This window comes from Anabrus simplex, chromosome 1 (assembly GCF_040414725.1).
Source record: "Anabrus simplex isolate iqAnaSimp1 chromosome 1, ASM4041472v1, whole genome shotgun sequence".
Classification (NCBI taxonomy): Eukaryota; Metazoa; Arthropoda; class Insecta; order Orthoptera; family Tettigoniidae; genus Anabrus; species Anabrus simplex.
The window spans coordinates 1,162,424,546-1,162,448,274 of NC_090265.1; the positions used below are offsets into that span (position 1 = coordinate 1,162,424,546).

The 23,729-nt window shown below is 42.9% G+C and overlaps 1 protein-coding gene and 1 pseudogene across 2 annotated transcripts in view; both read left to right on the plus strand.

The window, feature by feature from the left end:
• Positions 1 to 8,254, plus strand: part of LOC136877086 (uncharacterized) — a 79,430-nt gene extending 71,176 nt beyond the window's left edge. The window contains exons 8-9 of one of the 2 annotated variants that reach the window (XM_067150907.2): positions 820 to 933; positions 8,110 to 8,254. In XM_067150907.2, coding sequence (XP_067007008.2) covers positions 820 to 929 — 110 coding nt within the window. In that variant the 3' untranslated portion in view covers positions 930 to 933; positions 8,110 to 8,254. Of the gene's footprint in view, positions 1 to 819; positions 934 to 2,520; positions 2,791 to 8,109 lie in introns of those variants that run through there. The other variant, XM_068228591.1, reaches the window with a different exon arrangement.
• Positions 8,255 to 17,146: 8,892 nt separating this feature from the next.
• LOC136858357 (ell-associated factor Eaf-like) lies at positions 17,147 to 18,173 on the plus strand (annotated as a pseudogene).
• The last annotated feature ends 5,556 nt before the right edge of the window (positions 18,174 to 23,729 follow it).

A 23,729-nucleotide genomic window follows, 5' to 3' on the forward strand; every position in this document is an offset into this window, starting at 1 on the left:
TAATGTCGTACGCGGTATATTAATTTATCTGTTTATCAGATCGCGTGTCCCATTTTCCTTCTCAGTAAATTGTCTGTCCTTCCCTTGTAAAAATCTCACCCCCCACTCCCGGTTTGGGAAACACTGCTTTAAAGACATTAGCAGTCTAAGAGAAATTATTATTATTATTATTATTATTATTATTATTATTATTATTATTATTATTATTATTATTATTATTATTATTATTATTATTCCCTCTGTGTATCAGCGGTATAATGTTGGCCTCCATATCCCAAGATAGCGGGTTCAAACCCGGCAGAGCTAGTCCAATTTGTGAAAGGTGGAAGAAAGTCCATTCGACACCATGTCGTGCGATGTCGGCATGTACAGTAAAAGATCCCTGGTGACACATTTGGTGTTTACCCGACAAAATTCATTAAAAAACAGCCATAGACACCCAAAAAAGTTTCGCTTTACTCTGCCATGTACTGTGGTAGGTTTAGAATAAAACGGAACCTTGACATTTACGAGCAAGCAGCCAGATGGCGTAAAATTAAAATTATTGCAGACGATACCTGAAGCCATTCGATTATTATTATTATTAGTAGTAGTAGTAGTAGTAGTAGTAGTAGTAGTAGTAGTAGTAGTAGTAGTAGTGTCTTATTTGTGCGAATAATACCTGAACATTTTTTAAAAAATTGAGGCACGAAATTGTGGTGCGGGGATTATTCAATGGCAGGGATTATTCGTGTAAATATGGTATTATTATTATTATTATTATTATTATTATTATTATTATTATTATGATTATTATTATTTGTTACGTACTTGTTTCAGAGTCCAAATGTACATTCGGTAAGCTTGAGCTGAAAATAGGGGAGAAGCTGAATGGGAGCGAAGCTAATTGTACTTGCATCATTCCACCCCATGTGACCTGCACAACGTGACCAGGTAAGTTTCTCTTATCAAGACGTGGTTGACAGTTAGTTCAAGAGGAAAGTATTAATAACTTACTATGTAACTAGACATTAAACTTCAAGTGTTAGCAATGTGAAAAACAAGCAAAGTCATCTCCGTACAGGTAAGGTAAGGGTGTATGCTGCCCGAAGGCAGGTCCGAATCTCCGCAGAGGTGCGCCTGAGCCGGAGTTGACGTACGGTAGGGTGGCCAGTTCCTTTCCGCACCTCCATTCCGTTACCCCGCGCGTGGCAACCCATCCAAATCTTGACCATGCCCAATGTTGTTTAACTTCAGAGATCTCACGGGATCCGGTGTTTCAATACGGCTTCGTCCGTTGGCTCCGTACAGGGAGTGAATGATATAGATATACGTTATATGGTCCCATAGGCAATTGACCTCTTCTGGGCCTCTTTGATAAATACTTCCTACTGAAACATATCACATTGCCCCAGGGACTTTTATTTGCATAGTGCGCAACACTGTGGAGGCGTTAAATTTGAAAGATTTTGTTTGCGAGGTGGCAAGCAAACGGCTTTGTGCTGGGCCGCGCCCTGGAAGAGCGGCCGGAAGCAGGTTTGAATCGGCCTGTGGTTTGAAAGTTTGAACGAGGCTGTGGGAGTGTCGCAGCGTCACCTAACGTGCGGCGAGTTTGAAAAGAGCCAATCGCGAGCTGTGAAAGCGAGTCATAGAGAATTGCGCGGGGTTGCTAACTTCGATCATCGCAGTGCCGACCTATTAGAAATAAGGGTGAAATCTGATAAATAACCCTGCTCCACGGTTTCGATACGCCTGATGAGTAGTAAATGAATTTAGACTTCTTTATCTGTTCATTCATCGGCTAACTTCTACATATATATTTGTGTGGATAGGTTATAACGGTTGTGGGCTTTGTCCTGAGAAAGCAGTTGAAACCTCGCGCTATAGCCAACAGGGCCACCCCCTCTTTTCGGAACGACGCGGGTGGGTCCATAAAACCAACAGTGGCTTGGGGAAGCGGGCTGTCTTTCGTGAGGTGTCCGTGGTACAGAAGGTAGTCTCCACGCCAGTCGAGATCGCCATTTTCTTTGTCCGATATCAAAGTGCTACAGTGACGTTATTTCTTCATGATTGATATATGAATATTATGCACATAGAAGCGTGCCCAGACTACAGTAAAACGTATCACCCTGGTGTGAGTTACATTTAATAACTACGGGAGTCATAAGTCCGTATATGTGTATTTACCGCTACGCGTGTGACGCTTCGCTCTTACATCAAGTGCGGTAGGTACCACGTATGTGTGAACGCGGTAAATAAAAGGGACGATAGCTGTGCATACCGGGAAGATTGTCGTGAACTAATTAGCTGTATTACACGCCAACGTTTCGGGTCGGTTTCGCGATCGCGGAGAAAACGTGTTCGATCGTATCGCAATTGCTCTTGCATACGGACGGATCCGGGGCGCATTCCATGAGACTACGACTCTGATCAAGGAATTAATCTTTGTCCAATTATGTGTGCTAAGCAATATCTCCTTAAATAGTGTGCGCGTATGCAATTGAGCAAGTGTAGTGCTAACCTGTTTTCCATTCATTGTAGGAGTGTTATCTGCAAGGACAATCATGGAAGCTACATGTGTAATTCATATCTTTTGTAACGCCATCAAAGAGGATATGATGGCCGAGTAATCTCCTGACGCTGCAGTTGTGCAGATGGTGTGATTGCCGAAGACAACAAAGCTAAGTGGATATGTCAGATTTTTAAGCATGTGGGTAACATTTGAGGTCAATTCAGTTTCATCCAGTTTTTAGGGTAATATTAACGGTCAATGTCAATTTGCTAACGATGAGTAATTTTACTGTCAATAAATCAGTGGGAGATACAGGGCAGCATGCTAGTGCCCTTATTTGTTGCAGTGATTCATGGTTAGTTTAGTTATGGGAAAAAGGGTTGTAAATAGGTAAAGTTAGGAGTGTGTGTGCATGCATTGTTTTTAATCCTATCAGAGCATTCCTAGGTGTGTGTGTTAAGTGTTAGGAAGGTGGATAGTTTCATCATTGACGAGGCCAGGCCGCCTTCTCTTTGTGGAATAATTATCAGTAAAGACCAGTGTAGGCCTCTTATATTTGATCTGTGCGCGATTTCAGATATATGTTCGCTGCCACAGGAACGCCACGACGTCTTCGTTGGGTAGTTAGGTTCTTCTAATGAGCAGAGACGACAGTAGATCGGGGTGGAGATTATTGCGAGGGTTGAGAGGCTGAGATCGCCTGATATATGACGCGGAAGTCAGATATGGGTTTGAATGCCTGTAAACATGGCAAGGAAGGGATGTTAGCAGGGCAAGCTGCTTTAAACAAGGATGGGCTTGGATATGCCCGCAGAGTAAAGAGACAGAGTCGAGTATCGAACTCCCGAGCCGCTGAGACGGAAGGCCATGTGTGACGTCTTCCTTGAGAGCGATTTTTGCGGCATATGTATTGAAAGGTGAAGAAGAGATGTTTCTGTTGTCATAGAAGATTTTATAATCGGGAGAAATAATTAGTTTACATAATAAGGCAGCAGTATTTAAGAGAGAAACCTTCTTTTGTTGTGTGAGCAAGTCTGGCTGGGATAGCCGTGAAGGAAGCAATTACCTGCACCCCGTTTGCCTGGAGTCCTTTGCGAGGCAGTATGAATCACTTTCCAGCTGGGTTCCGCTCCCATGAAAAGTGAAACTTTCCACTAGTCCAAGGGGAATGTCCTGATCGCCCTGGTGGACAGGGGCGTGCCACTAATGACCTGGTGATGAGGAAGTGCTCTGACTGCATGTACATATTTTCTTTATATTGTAATTATGCTGTTATTTTACAGGAGCTGTGTTTATATACTTATGTACCTTGTATCGGAGTGCCTTGTCGTATCTGTTGTCAGTGTGTTGTGTCTTGACGAATTAATCTTTGTCTCTTAAATTTAGCCCGGAGCTAATTTTCTCTGGTGGTATGCAGCTTCAGGCTGGTTGTTTGCGACAGATCGGATCTGTCAGTAGAATCTGTGTAGTATATAAGTTAGGATCCCTGGATTTTCCCTTATCAGGATTAATGATTTTGTATATGTAAATAGTTGGATTATGGAATGAAACTAACGTGATTTTCTCTTGTCGAAGCATAGCTTGTGGACGGTCGTAATCGAAATTCCCCTCGGGGAAATCGGCATATTCACTTGGCGGCGTTGTCGAGAATTAAAGATGTAATTCAGGCCAAGATTTAATATTTTGTGCTTTTATAATTATTTGTTCGGTATTTGGACCGAAATTTTTTTTAGTAATGTAATATGTAGTTGTTCTTAATGTGCACGGCACATTATACTTTTATTATGACAGTTTGCGTCATGTTTTATTGTATTTTGTAGAATTTCGATAGAATGAATATTAATTATGTGCTCTAGTGAATAAATCCATTTTTACCCCTTTATCTGTCTCTTATTCACAACAAATGCAACTGTTTCCCATTCATATACACCATTGGTGATTATTTTTATAGAAGTTAGATTTAATTCTCGCCCACAGACCGAACGTAACCACGAAGCTCTAACCGACTGAGTCTGGCATTGTGATATCGATGGATGGGAACGGTTCACTACCAAGTCTTTCATCCCCATATTATAATAAAACAGCTAATGCAAAAGAAAATAATGAAATAATGCCAGTAGTTAAAAAGTAAAAAGCTATCAAATCATTAAGTTTACTTTAAAATTCCAGTTACTTTAGAAGAAAAATATTAACATGGTTAAGGAATATAATACACCACTAAAAAACAAATTTTCTTTATTTTATTTTTCATTTTGCAAGCTGTCATATTTAGTAGAAGTAATGACAAGAGAATTTAGTTGTGTTTGTGTCACTGAAGTTCGATGACAACCTTTAAGTAGTCTAGTCTTAATTGAAAAATGTCCGTTCAGCAGAAGCATTTCTTATCATGGAACTCCTATAAATTCTCAATGCCGTCATAATATTTTGAAATATTCATTGCACTTTGTTTTAAAGTGTGAGGTCACTCTGTGGGAAGGGTGGTAAAATAACACCCACGGTATTCCCTGCATGTCGTAAGAGGCGACTAAAAGGGGCCCCAAGGGATCTGAACTTTGGAGCGTGGATTGGCGACCATGGGGCCCTTAGCTGAGTCCAGGCATTGCTTCCAATTATTTGTGCCAGGCTTCTCACTTTCACCTATCCTATCTGACCTCCGTTGGTCAACTCTTGTTCTTTTCCGACCCCGATGGTATTAGAGCACTCGATACCTAGGGAGTCTTTCATTTCCACGCCCTTCGTGGTTCTTGCCTTTGTTTGGCCGATACCTTCATTTTTAGAAGTGTCCCTTTCATTTTTCCGTCTGATTAGTGTTATACAGAGGATGTTTGCCTAGTTGAACTTCCTTTTAAAGAAATAATCACCACTGAAGAATGAGTCTGTATGACACCGAAGGTAATTTGAACAGTAAAGCTGGTCACTAGGGGCACCCTTATGTGTCAACTATGGCAACAGGTGTCGAGCTGCATGCCTCTCATCCTTCACATCTACACTTCATGAACTGTGTGAAAGACAAAAGACCGCTCGCCATTGTAATTCAGACAACTCGAAAATGTGTTCGTAAACTTATTCGCAGTTTGCACATCCACACAATGTACTTTATCAGGTGATCTGCTGTCTTTGGGCGCCCAGCAGCGCGGGGTCCATTGGCCCCAACTTGCTCTGCCTATTGGGTAGCCCGGCACTCCGTACAAGCCATAAAAAGCCCAAGGAGAAATGGATGGAAAGACTTCCACCATCCTCGACTCTAAGTGGGACAGAGATGACCGGCCGCATTTGTCCTCAGAATTTAACCCGAAACCATTTTTGTTGTAGGCCGAGTAGGCTACACCCCAGGGCCATGAGCATCTCCAGATGTAAGTCGCATTTCTCAATGTTTTCGACTTCCTGACCGATACTCGGATCCACGAAGTTGATGATGATGATGATGATGATGATGATGATGATGATGATGATGATGATGATGATTTGATAACTTAGTAGATGAAAACCAGCTTCTTCTTCTTCTTCTGTCCCTCCAGGGTCAGTTTTTCCCTCGGACGCGGGGAGGGATCCCACCTCTACCGCCTCAATGGCAGTGTCCTGGAGCTTCAGACTCTGGGTCGGGGGATACAACTGGGGATTATGACCAGTACCTCACCCAGGCGGCCTCACCTGCTATGCTGAACAGGGGAATGTTGTGGGTTGAGAATATTGGAAGGGATAGGCAAGGAAGAGGGAAGGAAGCGACCGTGGCCTTAAGTTAGGTACCATCTCGGCATTTGCCTGGAGGAGAACTGGGAAACCACGGAAAACCACTTCCAGGATGGCTGAGGTGGGAATCGAACCCACCTCTACTCAGATGACCCTCCGAGGCTGAGTGAACCCCGTTCCAGCCCTCGTACCACTTTTCAAATTTCGTGGCAGAGCAGGGAATCGAAGCCGGGCCTCCGGGGGTGGTAGATAATCACAGTAACCACTACACCACAGGGGTGGACGTAACTAGATAATTATGGAAGAAAATGTATTTCCGGTAAACGAATCGTAACATCTTGAAGATATATGTTGGAAGCCAATCAGGACTTTAGAAGGTGATAATCGAACCCAGCGGAGGTGGAGGAAAGGGCTTTAATAGGCTAAAGACCTAAAGGCTGTGTTGGAAAAGAAAGAGTTGATCAATATAGGTCAGACGAAGAAGTAAAAGAGTCAGACTCAGCTCGGGAGACTGTAGTCATTAACCCACACTCTCCAGCTCATATTAAAGTGAAACAATTCTAGGAAAGAGACTGTTTGATCTGTTCGATTGTAAATAGTTAACAGATATAAGATTTTTTAATTTTTTTTTTTTTTTTTCAGTTTGCTTACGTCGCATCGACACAGATAGATCTTGTGGCGACAATGGGATATGAAAAGGCTAGGAGTGGGAAGAAAGCGTACCTGGTCTTAATTAAGGTACAGTTGTCTAGTATAAGAATGTATGCGCACAGTTTCTCGATATCTTATGAAATGTAGTTACGGAAAAGATAGGAACATGATTGCTTAGTAAACTACTATAGCCTCATGGCTGACGATATGTTACAATTGACTAAACATTGCACGCATCTGACAAATTATACTTAATATTAAACACACTGGCCGCCTCTGTGGTGTAGTGGTTAGCGTGATTAGCTGCCACCCCCCGGAGGTCCGGGTTCGATTCCCGGCTCTGCCACGAAATTTGAAAAGTGGTACGAGGGCTGGAACGGGGTACACTCAGCCTCGGGAGGTCAACTGAGTAGAGGTGGGTTCGATTCCCACCTCAGCCATCCTGGAAGTGGTTTTCCGTGGTTTCCCACTTCTCCTCCAGGCGAATGCCGGGATGGTACCTAACTTAAGGCCACGGCCGCTTCCTTCCCTCTTCCTTGCCTATCCCTTCCAATCTTCCCATCCCTCCACAAGGCCCCTGTTCAGCATAGCAGGTGAGGCCGCCTGGGCGAGGTACTGGTCATACTCCCCAGTTGTATCCCCCGACCAAGAGTCTGAAGCTCCAGGACACTGCCCTTGAGGCGGTAGAGGTGGGATCCCTCGCTAAGTCCGAGGGAAAAACCGAACCTGGAGGGTAAACAGATGATGATGATGATGATGATTAAACACACTGGAGCCATAATCGTAATCAATTAAACCTCTTTTGTGTCCGTAATGTCTACGACTTTTCTAGCCCTTTCCCCAGTTTTCTGCCGTCGGCACTAATGTGGATTAGGCCTACTCTTAAAGCACGATACTCTTCCTGATGCCAACGCCATTTGGAGGTATGTATTCAGTATGGCGTGTTTCTGTGGTGGTTAGTAATGTTGCCGATATGTTGTGTCTAAATGAATATTGTGTATACATATGATCATAAACACCCAGCTTGATCTGGAGGAATTAACCAATCGTGGTTAAAATCCCTAACCAGGCCCGAAATCGAACTTAGGGTACTGTGAATCAAAGGTCACTGCACGAACAATTCACCAAGGATCCCGACTTTTTTCCACCAGAACTATTGTTACAACAAATAAAAACTATATCAAAGTGATTTTGCTTGTGCCTGAGTGTTTTAAAATCATGTTCTCACCACTAAGGAGTAGAAATAAATATGACGCAGAACACATTTTTCTTTCCAGGCTGTATCACATGAAGCCAGCGTACATTCATCAGATTCAGACAGAAGATATATTTATGTCAAATTATTTTGTGAAGACATTTGCAATTTAAGTACTGTAAAAGATAAAAGTTGTATTTTAGTTATTGACAAATAAATTATTTAAGTACCCCACAGAGTCTATCATTCACCCACCCGCTCTTTTCCCCGCAGAAATCATCTTGAGCGTTCTCTGCCAATCAGACTACATAAGAATGAATCAAACAACGATAAAGTGCAGGCCAACCTTTCAGAACTCATTCAATTGTTTGGGAAAGAAATGCCACAATACATTGTATATTCGCGACATGTAGCATATTAGCAGCGTTTACGAGAGCAGACAAGATGATCTTGCTCGAGATATCAACCAGATTAACGGTTACAGTAAGTCATGACGTATGCGATCATTATAATACAGGAAAAGAGAAATACCGGTACCGGGCGAGTTGGCCGTGCGCGTAGAGGCGCGCGGCTGTGAGCTTGCATCCGGGAGATAGTAGGTTCGAATCCCACTATCGGCAGCCCTGAAGATGGTTTTCCGTGGTTTCCCATTTTCACACCGGCCACGGCCGCTTCCTTCCAACTCCTAGGCCTTTCCTATCCCATCGTCGCCATAAGACCTATCTATGTCGGCGCGACGTAAAGCCCCTAGCAAAAAAAAAAAAAGAAATATCGGTAATTTATACGTGCAGGCAACAACAGAACAACAGGCATATATGTTGACAATCAAGGCACAGTGTTTCGTAGTTGACGGTAGAATAAAATGGTGGTTAAAAATACAGTATATGTACGGGAGTTACACAAAGATAATATTTCACCCTTATTGTTCATTGTTTACATTTACTGAAAGGTACAAAATGGCAGGCAGTGGTTCCGTTGGATAGAAATGTAGTAATAAGTTGGCCTTTGTCTCAATGGCAGACCGCGTCCAAAGCTTATAATCGAATATCTTGGAGTTTGAAAGGAAACACAGCGAGTACAATATGAAAATTAGCATTTGTAAGACTAAAGCGACGTTAGTTATGAACCATCCTAAGAGGTTTGAATGCCAGCTAGGAAATACAAAATATAACAAGTGGATCTAAGTAAAAAGGATGTACAGTATATTCTCCCAGAATTGTTGCATAATATCACCAAAACTAATACAGTAAGCTCACGGTTGCTATCAACGGTATCATACGGGTAAGAATGAATTATTATTATTATTATTATTATTATTATTATTATTATTATTATTATTATTATCATTATTACACTAGATTAGCATTACATAGCTTGTGGGCATGGACAAACTCCTTTCCTACAAGAGAGTCATGGTCTGGATACCAGGACAACCAAAGGACAATAATGTCCTTTTGGGAAGAATGGCTCGCCAGAACCATGGCTTAAATCCCACCAGCTGGAGGGTCTACGACCGCAAGGAGAAGAAGAGAGGTGTCCGCCTTGTGGTCAGCATGGACTCCAGGGATGTGGAGAAAGTGGTGGGGAAGAAGATCTTTTGCGGGGTGCATGTGGCTACCTTCACCTTGGTGGAGGGCAAGCATGATAAGCAGAGGACCAACCCCACCACAGAAAAAATCGAGACCAGCAGGGGCAAAGAGCTGGAGCCCGGACAGGAACCGGGGCCAGCCAAGCCCCAGGATCCATCGCGGGAGACGGAGCTGCAAGTTCCGGAGACCGCATAAGGTAAAGTATTCTATGAAAGTAAAGAATGATTACTTTCATACAAGCAAATATACAACATTGTATAGCGGCCTCTAGGGTACTTAATAGAAGTATCCAGAAAGGCGGGTTTTCGGTCGTCCTGATACAGGAACCCTGGCTTAGACAGGGGCATATCATGGGACTAAAATGTGCAGGTTTCACGCTATTCAGTGGAATAGCAGAGGAGAAGCCTAGAGCATGTATACTAGTTAAGGATCATAACGCTTGGGCTATACCGGGTTTCATTAGTAGAGACCTGGTAGCAGTCCTAATGAGATATGAAGAGGGCGGACAGCCAAGAGACTTGGTTGTCTGTTCTGCATATTTCCCAGGAGACTCTGAATCTCCACCCCCGCCGGAGGAGTTCAAGAGACTGGTGATATACTGTAGGAAACAAGGATTAAACCTCGTAGTAGGATGCGATGCCAATGCTCATCATAGCATTTGGGGAAGCAAAAATACAAACCGAAGGGGAGAGCACTTCATAGAATTTCTATGTACAACTGATCTTGAGATCATGAATATTGGTGATACCCCTACCTTCATTAATAATAGGAGCGAAGGGATCATACATCTTACCCTGGGTTCCATGGGAATCATGCAGGAATTTAAAGACTGGAAGGTCTCTTTGGAGCCTTCCTTGTCAGATCATAGACACATTGTGTTTTATATAGAGGGCTCCATCGAGATCCCGTCTTACAGAAACCCTAGAAGAACCGATTGGATATCTTTTAGGGAGGACGTGAGGAGGGGACTGGAGGGAGGACCCTCAAACATAATTAAAAACAAAGAGGAGCTGGAGCTCAGTGTGAGTTTTCTCACACGGACACTGGTTACCTCTTATGAATTAAACTGCCCTATTGTTAAGGCAAAGAGAGTAACAGGAAGCTTCAAGTGGAATAGTTATCTTGAACACCTGAGGAGAAATACAGCAAGGCTCTGGAATAAATACAGGGAACTTCAGGATCAAGAAAGCCTAGATTCTTGCAAAGAATCACAAAGAAGGTACAAGTCAGAAGTCAAAAAGGCTTCTAGGAAATCTTGGAGACAATTTTGTGACTCCATTGAAAGTCAACATGAAGCGGCAAGGCTTCATAAAATTTTAACCTTGGATAGAAGGGCAAGGCTGGGCTCACTGGAGACTCCTTCTGGTGGATACACATCCACGGAGGGGGAGACCCTGAGCTTACTGCTTAATGCCCACTTTCCAGGTTCGGTAATCACGAATTGTGAGGTGGAATCGAGCGGATCCTTCAGACCCGATAAAAGTGGCTGGAGGGAAGCCGCAAAGATTGTCACCCCAAGAAGGGTTAAGTGGGCATTAGAATCCTTTGCCCCTTACAAAAGCCCAGGTGTGGATGGGATCTTCCCGGCGCTTCTTCAGGAGGCGGGAGAGGTCCTTATACCATACCTGGTTAGAATTTTTAGAGCCTGTCTCACTATGGGGTACGTGTACTCCTTGTGGCGTCAGGCGAAGGTGGTATTTATACCTAAACCCGGAAGGTCTTCATATACTAGACCTAAGGATTATAAACCCATTAGTCTAACGTCGTTTCTACTTAAAACTTTGGAAAGACTGGTGGATAGACATATCAGGGAGAAAGTTTTAAGAGACTGTCCCCTGCATCCTCACCAGCATGCATATCAACCAGGGAAGTCGGTTGAGACGGCACTGCACCAGCTGGTTTCTAGGCTGGAGAGTGCCTTGGATCAACAACAACTTGCCATGGTTGTATTCCTAGATATAGAAGGGGCCTTTAACTATACATCTTTGGGCTCCATAGAACGTAGTCTAGAGAGAAGAGGAGTGAGCAGCATGCTCATAAAATGGATTATGGCCTCACTGCAGGGCCGTCAAGTTCTGTTTACCCTCAACGCTGTAATGTTGAGAGCTAATATAGACAGGGGGTGTCCACAGGGAGGAGTATTATCACCAACATTATGGTGTCTGGTAGTGGATGAACTACTTACCAGGTTAAATGTTGGAGGAATATACGCCCAAGGCTATGCAGACGACATAAGCCTGATGGCGGTAGGAAATTTCCCCAGTACGGTTTCCGAACTCGTACAGAGCTCTTTACGTAGGGTGGAAAGATGGTGCCACGAGACAGACTTGTCGGTTAATCCCGATAAGACGGAGCTTGTGGTATTTACCAAGAGGAGGAGGCTAGACGGACTGTCAGAGCCTTTCCTATTTGGGAAAAAATTAGTTAAGACAACTTCGGTTAAGTACCTAGGGGTAATCCTTGAGGCAAGACTGAGTTGGAAGAAACACATAGATCATAAGGTGGATAAGGCTCGCAAGATTATGTGGGCCTGTCCCAGGGCCGTCGGGAAGACTTGGGGCCTAAGACCTAAGGTGGTCCAGTGGCTCTATATCTCCATTGTACGGCCCACGATCACCTATGCATCTATAGTTTGGTGGCCAGGCTCAGAGAGTAAAACTGTGAGCTCCAAGTTAAACAGTGTCCAAAGACTTGCGTGTCTAGGAATAACAGGGGCACTGGATACTACACCATTATGTGCAATGGAGGCCATCCTAGGTTTTCCCCCATTACATTTATATGTTAAGGTAATAGCGGGAATGAGTGCCTATCGCCTTTGGTCACTCGGAGGATGGTCCTTCAAAAACCCGAATAGAGGTCATGCCTCTATTCTTACAAGGCTTCACCAGACTTGCCCTATGACAATGATGATCGGGGATCTGATGAAGCCTAGCTTTAATTTGAATTATAAATTTACAGTGGTGATACCCACAAGGGAGGAGTGGGCCGCGGACGCTGGGGCCCGTCTTAAGTCTGGGGGCTGTACGTGGTACACAGATGGCTCGCGGACGGAGACGGGCACAGGCGCCGGGGTCTGGGGGCCTAAGACAAGGCTCTCCCTTCCTATGGGTAAATATGCTACTGTTTTCCAGGCTGAAGTATACGCAATACTAGCCTGTGCTGTAAATATATGGAATATGCCTGGACACAGAAGACATATCACTATTTGTAGTGATAGCCAGGCAGCGCTAAAAGCACTATGTGCAGTTAAAACAACATCAAAACTGGTATGGGAATGCCAAAGGATGTTAGATCAGCTGTGTGAGCTTAGCTCAGTTACCCTATTATGGGTTCCTGTGCACACAGGTATCAGTGGAAATGAAGAAGCTGACAAACTAGCGAAACAGGGCTCAATGGGTTCCTTCATAGGACCAGAGCCCTTCCTGGGAGTGTCACTCCGAAGTGTGAGACTGGCAATATCCCAATGGATAAACCAGTCTCACCTAGATATTTGGAAGAGGTTAACCATAGCAAGACAGGCACGTGAACTTATCAAAGGGCCTAGTCAAAGCTATAAAAAGGTCCTAATGAATTTGAATAGGACCAGAATGAGAATGCTAGTTGGACTGTTAACAGGCCACAATACCTTACAGAGACACCTACACATCATGAAAATCACCCAGGATCCGGTGTGTAGAAGATGCGGTAAGGAGGAGGAGACCTCCGCGCATGTGTTATGTCAGTGCGAGGCTTTTGCAAGCACTAGACATCGATTCCTGGGCTCACATTTTGTGAGCCTGGAGGACATCAGGAATGCCAAAAATCCGGACACTGGTATCCTTTATAGGAGCACTAGGGCTGGACTAGGCAAACCCGTTCAAGGGGCACAAAGGGTCTTCATAGACCTACGTGTGGAGCTCTGCGAAAACAGGGCTCACCCATTTCTTATCTATCTATCTATCATTACATAGCTCTGTTTCCAGACCGACTTTCTTGTACGGGAGTGAAAATTGGGTGGGATCAGGATATCTAAGCTTTAAAAAAAGATATGGAAGTAGCGAGAATGTTTGCTGGTACAAATTGATAAGAACAATGGCAGAACTATATAAAAGAGGATTGTCGAGTGAAGCCCTTTACACATCAAGCTCCGGGAGTCGAGTTCATATGTGGCTGGGAACCCGGGTCTCTTGGTGACTCGACCGTCTCACATGTCAGTTTGAAAACACTGGCACGCTGATGATGATGATGATGATGATGATGATGGTGATGGTGATGATGATATGCTTGTTGTTTAAAGGGGCCTAACATCTAGATCAGCCCCAGAGAGGCATGCAGAGACCGTTCAGGCTCCGTGAGCATTAGCTAGCGACTTCTATTTATCTTTCAATCATGGCAGTTCTATCTATGGTACAGCATGGAATTCGATCTTTGATTACTCTCGGTATTAGGGAGGGGTTTGGTGTGGGGGAGGGGGATGTTGAGACGATTTTCTCTCAGTACAATGATGGAACTCGAGGAATTTGTCACGATTCTGCTGCTTACTACACTTCTTGCAGAGAAGAAGAAACAGGAGGTGAGTATTGGTCATCCTGTAATACTGAAATACCCAGAGATGTTTTATAATTATTTTCAGATGTTCCCTTGAAGAAATACACAGGCTCATTGAAGAAAAGATCTGGAAGAATGGCAAAATTCAGGACAGTATCGGACAGCTTCAATTAGAGCACCAGATCCAAAATACCCATTACTTTCGTCATTGTACCTAGTGACTACTATTGGATTCAAAATTATGTGAACTCGAGTTTAAATCTCTATAAATATTGAACGAGTTGACCGATCTGAACTTAAAATACACCACGTTAGAGGTGATATAGAATTATTTTCGTACATTTAATGTTCCAGATATTTAGACGGGATTGGAAATAGAACCTGCTTTTCGACCTTCTACTGACGAACCTACAGTTTAAAATCACGTGCAATGAAACTTTTCCACCTGACCGTAACCAAATTTGAATACAACGTAGCTCCAGGGCTCTTAGCAAGCTTATAAAAATACAGACGTTAGCCTTTATTGATTAAAAAGTTGCTACCAGTGCAGTGAACATACTTTTTCTCAGTACCGGCAACTCGGATGGAGTCACACTTTCGCGTCGTTACAAGCGCTCTAATTAGTGTTTTTATAAAGAACAAATTTGGAAACATCCATGCGTTGATTTTATATAGAACTTTGTAGGGAGAGAGGCTGTTCGCTGATTATTTAACACAGTGACGATCGGGTTATCCTCTTAGTGTTGTGTTGCCGCCTACGGTTCAGACATACTGCTATACTCCGTACTGATGTCAGCGAACACTGATAATTTGCAAAAGAAAGGTTTTACATGTTGGCGATTTGACCATCTAAATAATTCTGACCCCTCATGGGGTGTACCAACACAGAGTTCTCTCTGAGTCCGAGATGTTGGTAATGCAACGGTTGTTCTATGACTCTTAGGGACAAAGTTATGTGGGGTGAGAATTTATAAATTTGCTTCATATTGATTTCTGGCTGTAAATTTCATCCCATGATGTGTGTATCTTTGAATATAATATCTTACGCATGACAGCAAAGTTGAGATACACTTATGGTGATTAAGGCTAAAGTTCCATGGTGTTCGAAGTTTTTAAAATGACCAAATGCAAGGTATTGAAACATACGTATGCCTGGACTATACTACGTAGAGATGAGAAGAATGCAAGCGCGAACTTTCTGTTCTGCCCAGACAGATCGGCTCTTATCTGCTCTTATCTGCTACACGAAAAGATTGACTCACACTTTGCAGTTTGCTGGATTATAACAGACAAGAGCGAAGAGCTGCCAGTAGAAGATAATATAAAGTCGCCTGGGTAGTAGAGGAGTTGCTATGGTAACCATTGCGTCACTGGCTCTGCTGGTGAAAACCCCTTCGCCCCGTGCCTCACCGGGCATGTGCATTCTTCTGATCTCCCAACAATACATCCATTTCACCAGAAACCGAACGAGTCAGTCTCTCATCTCTATCCCCCCGCCGTATATTTCAGAATTCTGTTCTGACACAGCGCTATACTCCGCACTGCTGTCTGTGAACACTGATAATTGGCAACAAATGTTTTGAAAGTCGGCGATTTCACCATCTAAATATCAATTCGGACCAGACATGGAGTGTACCAACAGAGAGCTCTCCCTAAGTCCAAGACGAGGAAACCAGTGTAGATCTGGACATTTCTGTGGATTCACCCATACTTTATAATAGCCGTTCTTCAAGATTTTTCAATTGTAGGGACAATCGTATTTAAATAATAATTTATACTTCTCCATATACATCCAAGAGTAAATTCGTTAAAGAGACTGTAGGGCGTCTCCTCCTTACGTAGTCTCGTTCCATGTACAAGCGCACGATTTCCTTCGTCTTATTTATCTGATGCTCCAATCTCCTTTACAGAACCATACGTGTTTCCGAGACATTCCAAAACCTTGTGATAAACAGAATAGCTCATATCGTTTGCTTTAAAATCTTCGAATTTAAAGAAACTAGTATCGTTCAAAGTCATTGCTATTTATCCTTCAGGAAATAGTGACATCGGTGGCATCTTGACAACGTGCGAACACAACTCTCATTCTGCCAGTGACTTGAAAAATCCATGGTAAGATGTAATTCATGGGAAACTGGCAGCAAGCAGTAGGGAGTACTGTGTAGTGCTGTCCTCAGAACCGTACTCAGCAACATAGCACTCTGGGGTGAGCCCGATCATCGCTGTGTTACTGAACAGTCATTCTCTTTCTCTATCAAAATTAGACTTGTAATCAATGCATAGATCTACATTTTCTGTAATTGTACTTTATAATAATACTAATTGGAGAGTTCTCGGTAGGCCTACTGAGAAAGCTTTTCTTTGACTAAATTGACAACGTTTTTTATTAATGAAGATAAAATCTTCAATTTGAAAATAGTGTTAATAATACTTGGAGCTATGTTTTTATTACAATTTCATCATGATCTCATTGTAAAGTTTCATTGTTCGTGTTTTTAAATTGGAATTTCGTCCGTAGAAAATTAAAAAACATGCTCCTTTTCTGATGTTAAAATATCTGCGGCGTTTAATGTAGGGCCTACTGAAACATATTTTAAACCAATTCTAGACGTCCAAAAGAAGGAGATAAAATTGTTGGTATTTTACTGTAAATTATAATTGACCTACTCGTTCAACATTTAAGGGAGTTTAAACTTGAGTCTATATAATTTTGAATCCCACGGTAATGTGAACATTTGTAGATGTTCTGCGGCTCCATGATGGATAGAGCGGTGTGTAGTGGAGCAGTTATAATGTATTTTGAGAACGTTGTTGAAAGGGTTTGTTGTGTTTAATAAATTAAAATTGTGCATGTCAGCTGAGAAACAAGTGTGTGTATTCGCAGATGTTTCCTCTCGTAAATAACTTTTCTCATAACCATCTGTGAACACCTGATTGCCACAAAGTTGTTAGCCTAGAAATCATTGACAGAGCTACCAACTTGCTAGTATTAATAGGATTACTATGGCTGATAAGTTGGGCCTGGGGACAGAAGTTCGTAAGCTCAAGCTGGGACCTAGCTTTTCAAACAATAAATCTACATCTTTCCATACAATACGGTATGACTTCAAGCATGCAAATGTTGATCTCAGTAAAGTGGCGACTGTGGATGTTGGTTCAGGAAACCAGGTGACAGTGACAGTTCCTCATCTGGATGCTGCTGGTATATATCATACAGTATTTAAAGGTTCTCAACGTCCTTATCAGAAAGAAAGTCTGCTTATTATTGATAGAACAACTGGAGAGATAACACTGGAAAAGTTAAGTAATAATGTATAAGTTAAGAAGACTAGAATGGAGATGGTGCCGAAGGTTACTCCACCATTTCCTCATCCCAATTCTCGTGTTGCTTTTGAGATGCCTTCTAAGAATCTACCAGATAAACTTTCCGCCCCTCAGCAACGCCCAAAAATCAAAAAGAAAACTTCACCTAAATCTCATCAAACAGCACCTTCACTATCTGGATGCATTTCTCGTCACTCTCCTCTTCGCGCTTCACCTCCGTATCATACACATAGCCCAACCCGTCCACAGCACAAGTCGCCTCCACAAAGTAATCCTCCAAGGAGTGCTCCCGTGCCACCAAGCTTGCCAGTCATAGGAATGGATGATTCACCAAGTATCGGATTTGGAAATGCAGGAATTTTCGGTTCTCACTCACAACAGCAGTCGCAGCCGGAAATATCAAGGCCGTCTAGACATTCCCCTGAGTATGAAAACAGTCTACAATTGAACAAGATTTGTAGGTATTCTGCCATCATCTTCATGCGATTCTTCAAGTGGCAGTGGATCTACTGATAATGACAGTGAACCCGACATGAATCCCGTTGCAAGATACAATTATTCTCCCTTGAACAGTGTGAATGGTCATATGAATTGGACTGCTTCGCCCTCTTTGTCGATGCCCGATCATTTACTGAAAGAATATTTGCAGCTCTCAGAATCTGGTTCTGAGAGTGATTCATATTCTATTTCATTAACATCTATATGATTTTTATGTTCATGCAGAAATATCTCAAATGCTACATGGACAACAGGTGGCCAAATGTGTAAATGTTTTATGAAGAAGGAAAAAAAACACCTAGCTAGACGCAACTAACTTCCTTGTGCGAGATCATGACAAGTCACGAAGGTGGGAAAGTCGGTGATCGGCACAAGTTGTCTCTAGACAATGTTGCCTAAGTCACAGGAAGCCTACTCTGAAGGGGTCGAGAAGGTTCTCGTTAGAATATCCGGACCTGCCTTCCCCGACATTTTGAGCTCTCTAAAGACTGGATAAGCTCGCTCGCCATTTTGGTTCTCACATGCTCTCCTTTGGTAAGGAGAGTTTCTCTCTACGCTACGCTAGCAAACACGTGCAAAACTAACTTAATGCTAAATTACTTTTACATTATTAACAGTGAAAACGGTAATGTTAACATAAATACGTTGTAGTGTACCATGTGTATGTATATGTACTGTTTACTCGAGATGGCTGTTGTAAAGGTAAGATACGTGGACAATTTACCTTTTAATATACAAACTATATACTTTCTGGATAAATATGAGGAAAAGTACCTTACTAATAAAGGAGTTTTATTATTGTTATTGTTATTGTTATTATTATTATTATCATCTATATAAATAAATTTGTAGGGGATCCGCTGTCTGCAATTTCGTTTGCTTTGTCCATGCGTTAGATATTTGTCCGATTTAGATCAACTCAAGACCTTATAATTGGTTTTTAGCTTTCGTGTCTGTTTGTCCGTCTATTCCACCATCACGGCGAAACGGCTTGGTAGAACTCTACTAAACGTCATATATAGAGTATACTCATCTACGAGAAGGTTTATGTATGCATATGATTTAAAAATCACGAACAGACTGGGGGTTTATAGGAAAACCACAAGAGTTTCGTTCCATTTTTGCTTGTACTATTGATTTTCTGTGACATCCGTGGACTATATGTTGTTGCTTGTTGTTTTAAGGGGCCTAACATCGAAAGTCATCGGCCCACGACTATATGTGAAACGTCCCATCATTTTATGAGCGTAATTTCACTTACTCTTCGAATGACGGAGAAAATGGCTACTTCCTGCAGGTATCATGCTCTGCATTGAGTGACCGACAGACCGACAACGAACCTACCGGTTACCATGGCAACGTCTCTGGCTGCTTGCCAGCAGGGAAGTAACGTATTGCCATTCTCGCCAACATTCCTCTAAACTCCGCGTTGTTCCTTGCGTGGAAGGCGAGAGTGACGTCAAGTTGCTATTCTGCGCGATAGTTGCGAAATACCATTAGAAGTTACAAGCGTCTTCGAATAGCACTAAGGGTGGCTGTTAAAATTTGAAATGTACCGCGGAGTGCAGCCCATTATTTAACATCGTAAGGTGTTTTCTAGTATTTCTATAATTTTTATTCTATTTCTCTTCTACTTCTGTTTTACGCTTTCATTTCCTGCCTGTGCCTTGCCTCACCTCTTTAGGCTTAAGTAATAACACCGTACAACTAAAGGAGGCAGTGTGAAACTGGACAAATTGGAGAGCGCTAATTCACAGAATCGCCGATGGTCTGATTCGACTGAATGGATGACATCATCATCAATAACACCGTAAGTCATCTTCCTTTCTGCTTACCTAAGAATCCCTGCACCTTATTTCTCCTCTGCTACCGCCTGTAGATTTTCTTTTCAGGTTAATTGATGGCTAAAGGTAAGTTGTATCACAAAACAGATACCTCAATCGCAGTTCAATTTGGAGAGATCTACAACTTTGTTCCTACGATATTTTGTCGTATCTCGAGCCCATTGACGATATTGCATCCAAATTGCCTTGGGCGATTTGGTGGAATATATTCATTCATTAGATTCTGTGTATTAATGTAACATTCGACAATTTTAGCATAGGACTGCAGTATGGTCGCAGCCCACCAACGTGGAAGACCTAAGCCACCTTAGAAGAGGTAAGGCACTTTCTGTTAGGGGTTGTTAAACAATTATGTCATAAATGCACTTAGCCAGCTATTGCCTGGAAACATCCACCCGCTGCACCTTGGGAACTGTCCTTTAGCACACCTTGAGAACATTCTTTCGTAAATTTTCCTCGCATCTGTGTTAGACAGAGAAACTTAAGATATACGAAAAGGACAGAGGATAGCTGAAATTTTGGAATTAGACGAGTAAACCCCGTAAAAAATGGCGCAACCAATCAAATTTCTCCATTCCTAACCGCCGAAATTCCCGCTGGGAATATTTGAGTCCATCTCATGAGTTTCTGAAAGATTGCACATGAGTTAGGATTCTAATAAGTATATTAGAGGGAAGATGACTTTTGGTAGACCCAGTTAAATTAATTACAACGTAGGTGGCATAATAATTATTGTGCGTAACTGATCACGTGTGTTACGTGTTACTTCGTCGCGTAGTAATAAGTGTGGGATATAATCTTCAGAAAATAAAGTTATTTAAGTAGATTTTTAAAGACAGTGCTTTTAAACAACATACCACAAATGCATGGATACGTCATGCTTAATCATTTTCAAAGAGGGTCGATTACAGTATCGGCAGAGTGCAAGGATAACGCTGGGAAACCAAAGGACACCGTGATAGGTACAGAGTGATAATGACTAATAGGGAACCATAAAAAAGGAAAAGGCAACATAGACGAATTTCAACAAACTATGAGAAGAATGTATTTAGAATCAGAGAAGTATATCAATTCATTTTAGAACAAGAACCTTGAAAAAACAAAGGTGTTTTAATAAGATATGAAATTTATCAACAGAGATCACACGATCAAGAAAATCGGCCACAATAAAATACCTCAAAGCTAAGTTAAAATCACGTCCATCCATCGGAAATGCCCAATAAAAGAGAATTTTACCCTAAGAAGACAAACAGGGGAAGGAAAGGGAGAGGTCGGGAGAGAGAGGCATCTGAAGTTTATTACAGTAGAAATGAAAATGAACCACTTGAACAGGGTTCATTGGTTTAAGTTTTGTGAATTTAAATAGAACACAAGTCTTTGACCACATCTTCACGCACAATGTGTTCAACGAAGTTAATTCTTAAATAAACAGATGTTTAGTTCACACAATGAAAGAGCGAACACAATGCATGGTAAAGAAGAAGATTAAGAGTTCTGGGGGGGGAGGACATCCTTCGTCGACTGCAGTGACTCTAACGATGGTTTATACCACTGCATAAGTCTTAAAGTCCGTTTGACATCCGCACACCAAACTAACACGGCGATTTATAGTCGCTTGAAAACGTGTCTAGACAGGTGGACTGAGTGGTGCTCGAATTGAGGTTTCACCTCAGGACCCATCTTACAAGTTCAGCATCGTACTACTGTATCTTCTTCTCGCACCTCGCCGAGAGGATTGTCGAGCTTTCTGCCTTTTCCACCAGTGGTCTCCATCGGATAGCGTAGAGCAGCTAATTGATCTACGTGCATCGCAATGTATCGCTATGCAGTCACCACCACCATCTACAACTTCTGTTGCATCCGTCACTCTTGTCTCCGCCACCGTAGCCTAGCATGCTGCTATCATGTCCTCCTTCGCACATCCCAAATACCAGGCGAGATTTCTACCACGAGTTTCATCTCAAACGTGGGACTTCAACAGTCTTCAGTATAAACGTTCTGCCTAGACCACCCCTCCTGAAGATGCAAAACAAATCCGGCGCGTAGCGGTCAGTCCAATAGATACTCATCAAGTTAACCTTGATCAATCTCCAACCCTCTGCATGGAAACTGCACCTGAACGACCTCTTCCTCCTCCCAGTGAATCATTTCCAGTCTCAGGAGCCCGCCGTCCTCACAACAATTCACGCTCTCTCCGGACCCCACCAAATGGTACCTACGTCTATCTCCTTGAGAAACCAGCTCAGCAATTCCGCTCTCCTCGCAACATCCTTTCCACCCTCCTCCAGTTCAATATGCGCCGAGAAGAAATAGCAGACATACGGCCAAACACAAACGGTATTGTCATCAAGTTGAATGCAGACCTCGCCGCCTAAATACTCACTATGTCCATCGGCGACTGGGTTCCGCCGCTCCTTTCAAGCTTCTCTCTCAACCAGTGCTCAAGACTCCGTCCCCGCCTCCAAGACGTAGCCTTTTCAGCTGTGAGGTATGTGGTATAGATCCAGCCATCACCGAGGAAGTCATCACTGAATTACACTCCGAAGGTATCCCAGCTCGTAAAGCCTTCCGAATACGGAACGCAGCAGAACCAACTTACATGATGCGAATTCTACTGCCTACCACCGCAGATCTTGACAGAATACTAGCTTCGGGTGTGTCCATCTACCGCCGCCATTACAAAGTTGAATCTTCCCGTGCACCCCCGCCGCAACCTACTCACTGCGAAAGATGTTTGACATACAACTCTCACAGCACCAACCAGTGACTAGCTCGGAATCGAAAGTGCGGGCACTGTCTACAAAAACATCCAACCTACAAGTGCCCTAACACTGTGCAACCCCCTGTCTGTAACTCCTGTGGAGAAGCACACCCGACCTACGCCCGGAGTTGTAAATCTCGTCCCACCCCTCCTGATAATCCCGGACTCGTTGCGCCTCACCGCACATTTAATTCACTTAGCAGTCCTAGTAGTTCTCTTTTCCCTTCTCCTACCGTCGAGGATTTAATCCGATTCATCACTATAGCCCTATACAATATTCACCCCTACCACCGTCCTCTCGTTCTAACGCACCTACAAGCTGCTGCAAACCAAACCCTCAATGACCACTTTCAGACTTCACATTCCGGCCTAAATACTCAGTTCTATTTCACCCCCTCAGAAACTCTTGTCTGAACCCTGTCGCTCATCCCTCGTCCCTACCACTGATTTTCCTCTTCAATGTACATTGAATCATCCAGTGAACTACGGCACTTCGATAGGGAAGAAAGCCACATCACATTGTCAGCAATTTGCAATCACATTTTGCTCTCCAGAAGGATCATCCATAATCTTCTAACTACTCTATATTACTCACTTCTTTAAATCATGTTATGTATATGCATACTTTATGTAAAAGCACTCACCCGTCAGACCAACCAAAAAAATGATGAAATAAACAAAATAAATAAACACCCTAATAAAGCAACATTAGGCAAGATGCCGCCCCCTCCCATATCAACCTCAAATTCCTCCACCCTATTTTACTCACCTTCTTCCTCCCGTGCAACTCCCTTAACCCCCATATCTCCTGGCCAGAGAGAGGGCGTTACCCTCTAGGTGGCCCGCCCCTCTCCTTGAGGAAGGGGAATGAAAACGTTAATAGATAGATAGATAGAGTTCAGGGCATCTCCAATCTCCGCAACTTTTTTTTTTTTTTTTTTTTTTGCTCGGCAGGGTGGCTAGTCATCTTTAACTACAGCTCCCGCCAACCTCAAGCCAGCATATAGGCTGACTCCGCACTGGCAGTAGGCTTACCCATTTAAGATCCTCTCTTTTCCTACCAGAATGATCACCACCACTACCAACACAACCTCCATCCGCATCTGTCCTTTCGTTTCTCTTACCTCCTCTACGTCTTCTCATCCTTCTTCGATCATGT